The sequence below is a fragment of the Lupinus angustifolius genome, chromosome LG17 (assembly GCF_001865875.1).
Source record: "Lupinus angustifolius cultivar Tanjil chromosome LG17, LupAngTanjil_v1.0, whole genome shotgun sequence".
Classification (NCBI taxonomy): Eukaryota; Viridiplantae; Streptophyta; class Magnoliopsida; order Fabales; family Fabaceae; genus Lupinus; species Lupinus angustifolius.
The window spans coordinates 8566423-8577297 of NC_032025.1; the positions used below are offsets into that span (position 1 = coordinate 8566423).

A 10875-nucleotide genomic window follows, 5' to 3' on the forward strand; every position below is an offset into this window, starting at 1 on the left:
TGGTATTAACAATTTACTAATTACCATATAAAATATAATAAGGACATTATACATAAAAAATGGAAGTTTTTTTAGGATAATGGATAAAAATAAATAGCATATCATTATTTTATGAGTAAATAATATTCTGTTTTTATTAATTTTGTCATTTTAGCAACTTTTTTTTCTCTCTGTAATTATCCAACAATTATGAATGAAGAACATTGGTTTTCAAAAAATAATATCGTAAATATTTAGAGTATAAAACAAAGTATTTTAGTGTATTTTTCGATTGAATCAAATATTACCCTAGTCTTTTAAATAATCCATAATTGTTTTTTATTATATATATATATAGATATATTAAGATTTCAAACCATACCTCTACAAATTTAACATTTTTAAATAAATATGACCAATAAGTACTTTTTTCAAAAAAATAAATTAATTTTAAGATTTAATCAAATATGGAGAGAAGGTCGTCCCGGAAATAAATCGATTAAATCTCAAAATCAATTTAATTCCAAATTTTTTTAAGTAATAAAATTAACCAAATAAAAAAAACTTTTTTATAATAAATAAAACTTACAAAATAAATATTTTTGACTAAAAAAATATATTTTCTTTAATTAAAATACTTAAAGGACTACGTAAGCCTTGATCTTCTTAATAGGGGCACGTAGGACCAAAGTTAATATTGTCAGGCTCAATAATAAAATAAATAATTTTTCTTCATAATAATTAGTTAATTAATCAAATAATTTAATAAAATAATAATAATAATAACAATAAAGTCATATATTTTAATGAGGTTGATAACAATAAAATATTAAGGAGGTTGATTACTAATTATTGTATTCAATAATAGTGAAATTGTTTTTCAACTTGAAAAATCTCACACCCTTCTTCCAAAAAAGATATACAATATTTTATAATTTTTTTAACAGTCAATTTTTTGTTTTCTCTTAATTATTTGGGAAAATAGTATATAACCCCTTAAACTTTACACATTTTGCAAGCAACACCATCAACTTTTATTTCATCTTAATTTAACCTTAAACTTCTCTCATTTATAAAATAGATCTTTCTATTAAGTCTTAGTTAAATTTTTAACGGTTAAATCTAATCATTCAATTTTTTTAATTTACATCATTATTTTATTTATTTAAAAATATAATAAAAATTAACAATTATATGAATCAATATTGTCTTCTTCTTGAGGTTGTGAGATATTTAAGTCATTGATTGAGAAATCTACCTTGATTTATTAATAGCCCTTGCATCCTTGAAATTTTTATACTTAAAATAGAATCACACGGCACCAACAAAAAAACACCAAAGTAGCAACAACAAAAATAGTCACCAGAGAACTTGTTATTGTGAAGATCAAGTGTCCCAAGCAACCCAAGATTCACAACACTATCAAGAAGAGAACCATTAAACATGTTATTGCTTGCAGAAAGTTGCACAAGACCCTCCAACCATTCAATCTCATTAGGAATAGGTCCATTGAGGTTGTTCTTCAACAAAAGCAAGAAAGTTAACTTTGCTACAACAACAATAGTTTTCGAGAGGGAGCCGAAAAATGAGTTGTCAGGAAGTTCAAGAAGATATCTCACAACTTCATGATGAAGAAGACAATATTATTTCTCATTATTGTTAATTTTATTATATTTTTTTAATAAAAAATTAATAGTCTAGACTAAAAAAATCAATGGTTAGTTTTACTGCTAAATAATTTAACTGAGACTTAATGGAAGAACTTATTTTATGAATGAGAGAAATTTAAGGCTTAATTATAATGAATTAAAAGTTGGTGGTTCTACTTGCAAAAGGTAAAAAGTTTAAGGAAGTTACATAATTTTTTTTCTTATTATTAAAGAGGATTGAAATGGGCATTGCACTTATGTCCCATAATTTAATCAATTGACACCAAATTTAGATAGATGATTATAATATAGAACTTAATCTTTTTGCTTTACTCTATCTTTTTGAGGAATAAAAAATCATATATGAAAATAAACTTTATAATCAACTAATTGTAACATTTCCCACTCAACATATAATATTTATGATTTAGACAATAAACTTTTATTTTCTTTTCAGTAGTTATGAAAATATGACACGCTTTTGATTTTGATTCATATAATTTTCAACGTCTGTGTATAGCAGTAAATACTTGATTGCATTTTAATAATCATAATTGTCTTGTCCTAAATATGAATTTTGATCATTCAGGAAAGTTGTCCTTAATTATTATTTATTTATGAAGAGATATTTTGTCTATAGCACATGTGTTTTTAATCAACATATCAACCCTAGTTTCTTGTCCTTTATTATCACCAAAATCTCGCGTGACTTTATTCTTGCAACTCTACAATATTCTAATTTTTTGTACGAATAAATGAGGATTAAGAAATTAATTTACTAAAAAATTGGTGATGATTCTATAGAGGAGAATTATTATTGGAATTATACAAAGATTCTTAGGGAGTTATTGTATATTTTTCAGAAAAAAAGACAAACTCGGTGGGGAAAAGTTCTAGATCTCTAAGTGGGTCCCACGTGTATCTCATATAGTGAAAGTAAAGCAATGATGTAAAAACTGATTCGTGTTGGCCAATTTAACTAATGAACCGGTCTCAATACTGAAATTGTATAATAATTATATTGGTCATACAATCATAATAGTCAAAACCGGTCATAATTGCCGATTTTCAATTGAATGTACCTATCATACCGACCGGTTTTTATTTAATATTAATTTTTAATGAAAATAAAAAAATTTATTAGTATTTTATTGATTTTCAACATTAGTTTTAATATTATATATATATATATATACATATATACATAAGGTATGCGGTTTAATTAGTGAACCACTGGTTGTACCGTTATATCATTATATCATTACCCTAAACTCATAAGGTATTAATACTGAAGCAAAGGGTCATTGGCAAATGAAAAATTGGCTAAATACACAATTTAGTCCTTCAAAAGTTTCATGTGGGCCATTTTAATTCCCAAAATTTAAAAGTTCAAACCATAATTCAAATATTGTGAGTGTGAGTTAAAATAGTCCTTATTAAGGGTCATAAAAATGTTAAAAATAATTAATTTAACCTATTTTAAAATTTTAGAATCATTTTAGGTTTTAAAATTTTTCTACGAACAAATTATTACACTCCAAAATATTAAGGGACGAAATTGGTATTTACTCTAACAACATATAATAGATCTCAAGTAAAAACCTCATTTGAGAATCAATTGTTGGTTCATTATGAAAAACCTAACTTGCTTCAAAATTAATTAAAATTTATCAACAAAATATTGGTCTAATAGTGTAAGGTCCTATTAAATCTTAAGGATGACCAAAATGTCAAGAGTTTGATTCATGTGAGCGACATTTGTTGGAAGACATAGTTACGCACCCCGACATAGATTAATTGCTTACTCAAAAGATGTATTGTAGTAATACCAAAAAATTAATTAAGATTCAAAAGTTATTATAACCATGTCATTTTCGAGGACAATTTTACTCATCCCTCTAACTTTGATTAGGATGAATTAGGGGATGTTCAAATTCATATCAATCCAAAAATAAAATTAAAAATCAACCCAAAATAAATCAAAATCGCAAAAACCAAATTTCATTGGATTGTGTTCGGTTAATTTTTTTAAAACAATTGGGCTGGTTCAGTTTTGGATCTAACTCTAGAATGATCCAAAAAGGAGTGCATTATTTTGGCTTATTAGGTTTGAAACTAGCGAGAATGCAAATTTTGGATCTAATTTTTTTTTTTTAAGTTTTTCACACTTTAGTTCAATAGTTTTGAAATAAGCGAGAATACAAATACTACAATTAATGAGTTATATGGTAAATTTACTGATGTTCATTTGATATGTATAAAAAATATGTGATTGTTTAGTAATATATTCTCACAAGTAGGTAAAATATTTATATTGTAGATATGATATTTCTTTTGATCAATATAATTAAGTTATTAAATTTGATATCTTCTTATATATAATACAATCACATTGAAGGAAAAATCAATATCAAGTGTCCGTATATTCAATTATTTCTTTTTTTATTGACAACATATGAATATAATATTCTTACCATTATTGTGACCCTAATTATGTTATAATCTTTGATATACTTTTTTTTTTAAGTTTTAGGATGATTCTTTGTTTGTTTATGTTAATATGATGATAGGTCATTTAGGGTCCTCCTGTTTCTTTATTAATTAACACTTTATTCATAAAATATCTAGGAAGTTACTACTTTAACTTTAAATTATAAGGGTCAACTGTAGGGTTGTTTATGGTCGATTGGATTGATTTTTGGGTAAAAAAAAGTACTCTAGTCCAAATACATAATTAATTTACGGTCTAGTTTAGTTTGTTTATATTAAGACATTCAATCTAATCTAATCAAAATATGATATGTTTTGGATAGGTTTGGACCTGTTTTTTTATATATAAAAAATTTAGAATTATACACATACATTTCAAAACTCAACATAACTAAAAAAAAATATTAAGTCTAATACTTTAAAGTGACAAGTTTACATAAATTCAAGTTCATATTGTCATAATATTGGTTACATACACTTTAAAATGGACACGTGGCAGGTAAATATTTTCTAATTTCTTTCATTTATTTTTATTATGACTCAAGTTTTTTATTTGAAAAATTATAATTTTTAGTATCATTTTCTATTTTTTAGTTCATAATTAAATATTCAATAACTATTTCCTTATTAAAAAAATATTTATATATTATTTTAATATAAAAAGTATATATTAAATTTTAGCAATAAAAGTATTATTTTAAAAATATTGTAGTAATTTGAAAAATAAAATGTTTTAATGAGGATTCAATAGAGAAGTTACAACACGTATTGCATCTTCATTCCTCTTCGAGCTGAAAAGCAATTACAATCATTAGTATTATCCCTGTTATTTATCGACGAGGAAGAGGGGAGGTGATTAATAATGAGTCTTCATCTATTACTTTTCTATTTTAAGTTATTTAATCTAAAAAATGTTTTAATAAAAATTTGGTAGTGTGATTTCGACTTGTGTCATATCTTCCTTCCTCTTGGTGTCGAGAAGCAATTGAGGTTATTAGTATTATCTCCATTATTTATTAAAACTAGAAGGGGTTAATTGAACATTGTCAACTATTTGGCTACTAATTCTCTTTTTTGAAACTTTATTTAATCCAAAAATGTGTTAATGAGGATTCGAGTGAGCTTAAGGCTTATGCATCTTCATTCATCTTTTATTAACTTACATTCAGTTTTCAATTAAGATATTCAAACATAAATAAATTATAATCTTAACATTTTGTAATCTCATAATTTATAACTTTATAATTCATAAACGAACTAAAAACATAATCTATATCACAATATAATTTCTAGTCCAATAGTATTATTAAAGGAACAAGTTTTTCCTTTTTGTTTCTTTTTAGAAAAATGGCAAGTGACTATTTGCAATAATGAAAGGGTTGTTTTTGTAAACCACTTATTAAGTTATATAACCTAATAATATTTTAAAATGTAAAAAAAAACATCATTTTCTCTATTAGACACCTTAATCTTTCTTAAGTTTCATAACTCAATTAATCTACTTAAGCCGTACCCTTTCAAGACAATTTCAGTAAATTACATCCCTAAATTTCAGTAAAATTGTATAAATCATCTATCATTTCTAAACTTATACAAACAACTTCTAATTATATAATACATTACATTGATTACTCTTGTACGAGAGATAAATATAATTTCTTAAATAAAAAATAGTGACGAATGTATTAAGTCAAACAAAATATGGTATATTGTGATGACAAATTCAAATAGTATAAGAGTCAATGTTTATTTACTATTTTGATTAGTTACAATATAAAATAAGAATGATTTAACCAACTCCTTAAAATTATTGATGCAGTTTGTAACGAATCAAAAATAATGAAAATGCATTGATTTTTATGCTATTTAGATTTGTTTTTACAATATATCATAGTTTGTTTGACATAATTATATTCATCTCCATTTTTATTTAAGAAATTATCTCTCTTATAGGATAGTCGTATAACATATGTATATAATTAAGGATAAATTTTGTAGTTTTAAAAAATAGATGGTAATTTATATAATTTCACTAAAAATTAGGAGTGTAAATCTAATTTACTCTTCTATATAATATTAAAATTTCAAACCCAGAAACAAATCATACTCAATGAAAACCATTGTCAATCGTGTTCATATTTTCTTGCAAGTTATGTAGCATACAAGATATTCCATTCTATATTTTTTATGTATGACCTTTTTGAAAAATACCCCTCATATTACCTTAAGGTAATGCCTACATCAGCAACAACCAAAACCACTAACAGACAACACACAAAAAATGAATCATTTTCACTATCATTAATCGGGTGATAATTTAGTAGGGTTTTGATTGTAATAGGTGGGTAAAGGGTTTTGATTGTAATAGGTGGGTAAAGGGTTTTGATTGTAATAAGGGTGATAATTTAATCTTTTTCAACAAAATGTGAATCATTAAACTGAAAAGGTGGGTTAGGAAACCAATAATTGTTAGTTGCAGCTCCCACGCACCCCACAATAGAATTCACTGTTCTATGATTTTGATTCTCATAGGAAATGATAAATCTATACCTACATAAGATTCGAAAACTTCAACATTTTAAACAATGAGAAATTATTATATTTTTCTATTCATTCTTTTACTAGTGAATCACATTTATAGTTTGTTAATCGATGTGTTGATCTATCTTAAATAGTGTTTGATACTAACATATATCGTATTTGGAGGGCTGCAATTTCTTAACGCTGCAATTTTTACTCCCGCTAATAGCACACTCTTTGTCCCCGTCTAATACTAAATAATATAAAAATATAAATGTGTTTTTATATTTATTTTCTCAATAAAATGAGATATTTTGATTGGCTTGAGACACAAATAGGGATAAAAGATTTACCCCTGTTGGGAATGCTGTCTTAAGTAATTGTAGAAAAGCTTTGACATTCATAGTGTTTAGATTAAGCTCGAAGTGATAGAGGATATATGTGGTCTCATCCCAAAACATAATTATTGTTATTTAAAAATGAAATATTGATCAATATGATGTACGAATAGGTATTTAAAACTTAAGTGAAAATAGCTTCCCCCTTTGTCACATGCCCAACTATTTGGCTAATCCCCAACAAAACTGGACCATCTTCCCCCAATAATAGTTCCACCCAAAAGTGTACAATTCAGATATATCTTTTCTTTATTTGTGTTGCTAAAACAGGGAAACGTTGGACATGGCAGTGACCCCATGGACACAGATTGTATACAATTATGACAAGTTTGCATGTTGCAACCAATCAGGAGTTGGAGGAGGCAATCACACAGTCCGAAATAGATTAGTTTCAACTAGATTTTTAGAGATGACAAAATATCAAATATTCAATTCACATGAGCGACAATTGTTGGAGGAGACAATCACACAGTCCGAAATAGATTAATTCCTTATCCGTAAAATGAGTAAATAACATTCATTTTATACACACAAAAAAAGAAGGTTTGCATGTTGCATTGGCTTTTAGGAACTGCTAAAGAAAGAAAAGTTAGGCTTGTGCCAAGATAAGGAAAACAACAGGCCTTGCAACCTTTCCACGAGTTTTTGCCATCCTGCTCTAGATAATCAGCAATTGTCACATGCTTATATAGTAGATATTAGACCCCACTTCTTCATGGTTACTAGCTACAGACTACAGATTCTTAAGGATTATTTGATAATAAAATATAAAAAGATGTAATATTAGCATTTGTATTTGTACAAAATGATTTTATATTTATGGATAGAGCAATGTTATTTTCAAGTAAAACTATAAAATTGGTCCTTAAGTTGTTTTCTCTTTCCAATGGAAATACATGTATCAATGGAAATACTCCTCAGTTACGCTTCTTGTGCAGTCCAGAAACTTGACGAACAGTGTCCATATAATCCCAGAACTACAATAGCACTATAATACTAGTGTTGTTGGATCAAACTCAGCATTAGGCTGAAAACTATAGTCAGAATGCAACTTCATTCCAATCTCAGAACCTGTATATAACTTGAGGGGTTGTCATCATAGATGTGCCATAAACTAGAATGTTCAGCTAATTTTATTCTAAGAGAGATGTTAAACAAAGAAACCTAACAACCTACCTGTCAAATGGGGGATTCCAAACAACCCATAACCTCACTCTAATAGCATATTAGATTGCAGGCTTTGCAACCTTACGGGCAAATATATTTCCAATGATCCAACCATAGTAGTTATTGATTGGATCATAAAAAATACTACTTCGATCAACAAAACACGAACTAAAGGGAATACAAGATGTAAATTATTGCCTACAAAGACATACAAGAGAAACGATTCAATGCACTGCTTTGCGGTGAATAGCAAATTTATACAAAACATGGTACGGTAAAATTGACCTTATAACTTAGTATCAAATAAATCATAATCAACAAACAATTCAAGGCTACAAGCTTACCGTGCATTTTGACTAATGTATTTCGTTGAGAATAACAACAGCAAATGATGTCATGAATTTGAAAGATAGTCATAAACTGAAGCTAACTACAGCTGAAAATGTGAGAAATGCAAAACCCCATTGATTGCATTACATTGTAGGCTCGAATCCATCCGATTATGTACACATTGACCAACCAATACATATGACCCTTAAACAGAACTTTCCCTTGTCTCAGATGGGGAATACAAGCAAAACAAAGTTCATATTTTTAACCTCCCCACTTGTTTAAGCTCCAATTTACCATGACCTCAGTCCACTGTTCACATCCATAGACCAAGTTCTGCGAGAACGCACAGAGGGATTCGCATTGGAATGCGATGAACTTGCCCTTGTGATGGATGGAGATGCAGTACTCGAAATAGGTTGCCTAGTTCCAACTCCACCACCTCTTAAGCAACCAAACATGTTCTGGAAAAACCTACGCAGACCACCACTCTCTCTTCCTCCTCTATTCCCTCTAGATGACCAAGAAATCCTCCTAGGCTCGCCCCCATTGTTAAAACCACCATCCATTTCAGTATAAACAACCGGAAGCTCTCTCTCAGCGCCTCTTCTGCCACCAGATAACCTCCCTACAGCAAACCCTCCACCCGGTAACCTCCAAATAGTTAACCCTACATTCCCATCTTCATTTATAGCAACAGAATTTGTTGAATTCCCCATTAAAGGTGTAATCTGATTGGGGATATTAGCAGCAGGCAATTCGCGACGACAAACAGGGCATGAATTATGAAGTACAAGCCATGGAATAATGCATTCTTCATGATATATATGCTTACAAGGCATTTCCCTAACTGGAGTGCATAACTCAAAAGGATCCATACAAACAGCACAATGTGATTCCAATTCTAAATGACTCTTACCAATCTCAATTATTGGCAATGAATCAATTGCAGCTTTTGAAGCAGGAGGGTGTTCAGACCTTCCAATACCATTGATTTCAATTGGAGAAAGCTGTTCCAATATCCTATCAAATCCAGATCCAAGAAGAAACTCAGACATGCTAGGAGGCAAAGTCCTAAGACCAGAACCTGCACCATCATCATACAAAAGCTCAAACCCACGACCATCCCGGTCATCCTGCACTGCAGCCGCAGCAGCATCCCCCTCCGTGGAACCACCATGGCTGCCACGCAAGATGATGACCGGATTGAACGGTGACCGGTCACTACTGATGCGGCCGCTTCGACGAAAATGGGGGCGAGTATTCTGATCAAAACTTGGGGGCTGACCACCCATGTTCATCTCTGCTGCCGGGAAACGCTGACGGCCTTCTTCCACGTGAATAGCACGCGCCGGATGCTCAATCTCCTCGAGAAAACCGCCGTCGCAATAGGGACAAACCACCGTGTCCTGCATCAATACCCTCACTGAACGGCTGCACCTATAACACCAATACGAAGATGTCCTTGAAGACATCGAGATCTCACTGTCCCTTTTAATGAAACCGCAGAAAAATCAAAACTTTATCCACAATTCAATATCCAACCAGATTCTTACACAAGCCCATAAAACACAATTTGAGAGAGTGAGAGAGAGAGAAAATCCCCGAAATAAAAATTATTATCAAGGCGATGTAATATGAGAATATTCTTTTTCCTTGGATAAAGAAAATGGATGGAGAAATATAAGGAGGGTTAATCTGTGTAAAATGGGTTTAATTTCAAAATGAAAGCTTGGATTTGAAAATCAAATAAAGAACGCGAGTTTCCATGAGGGTGAGAGAAGAAGAAAGAGAAGGAGGGTGTGAAAAAAGAGGGGAAAGATGGGAACAAAGTTAACAGGGAGAAAACACGTTATGAGTCTTTTGAGAGCGTGTATTTAAAGCTCTTTGTTGACCGCCACGTGGATGATATGGTGGTTGCGCGGAAATAAAACGACAAAGCGCAGAGGATAGAAACGGCGGATAACGTTGTGTTGTAATGGAGCCGATTGAGCGGTTTTGGGAGTTAGTGAAACCGGCGAGAGGTTATATTATAGGCTTAGTTCATGGATGTACTTTGTTACGGAGATTTCGACCTCTTTTTTGTTTCTATAATTACTACCATATCAAGAACTAGCCCATTGAAAGACAAATATAATATACTATCGTGTCTATTAACCCGTTTTTTTATCATTTATAATGTGTAGTTTATATGTCATAAATGTTGTCAAATATAATATTATGTGTTAAATTTTTGTAATTTACAATTGAATTTATTTGATTGGTGTAACATTTATATTCTACATTAAAAAATTAATAGTTACAATGTAAAAAAGAAGAAATAGTTAATCAAATAATATGGA

At 29.6% G+C, this 10875-nt stretch overlaps 1 protein-coding gene across 1 annotated transcript; it reads right to left on the reverse strand.

Annotated features, from left to right (window-relative positions):
• LOC109331901 (probable E3 ubiquitin-protein ligase RHC2A) lies at positions 8413-10548 on the reverse strand. The gene is made up of 2 exons (XM_019566682.1): positions 8827-10548; positions 8413-8793 (listed from the first exon to the last, which is right to left on the reverse strand). The coding sequence occupies exon 1, from the start codon at positions 10006-10008 to the stop codon at positions 8827-8829; it is 1182 nt and encodes a 393-aa protein (XP_019422227.1). The 5' UTR covers positions 10009-10548; the 3' UTR covers positions 8413-8793.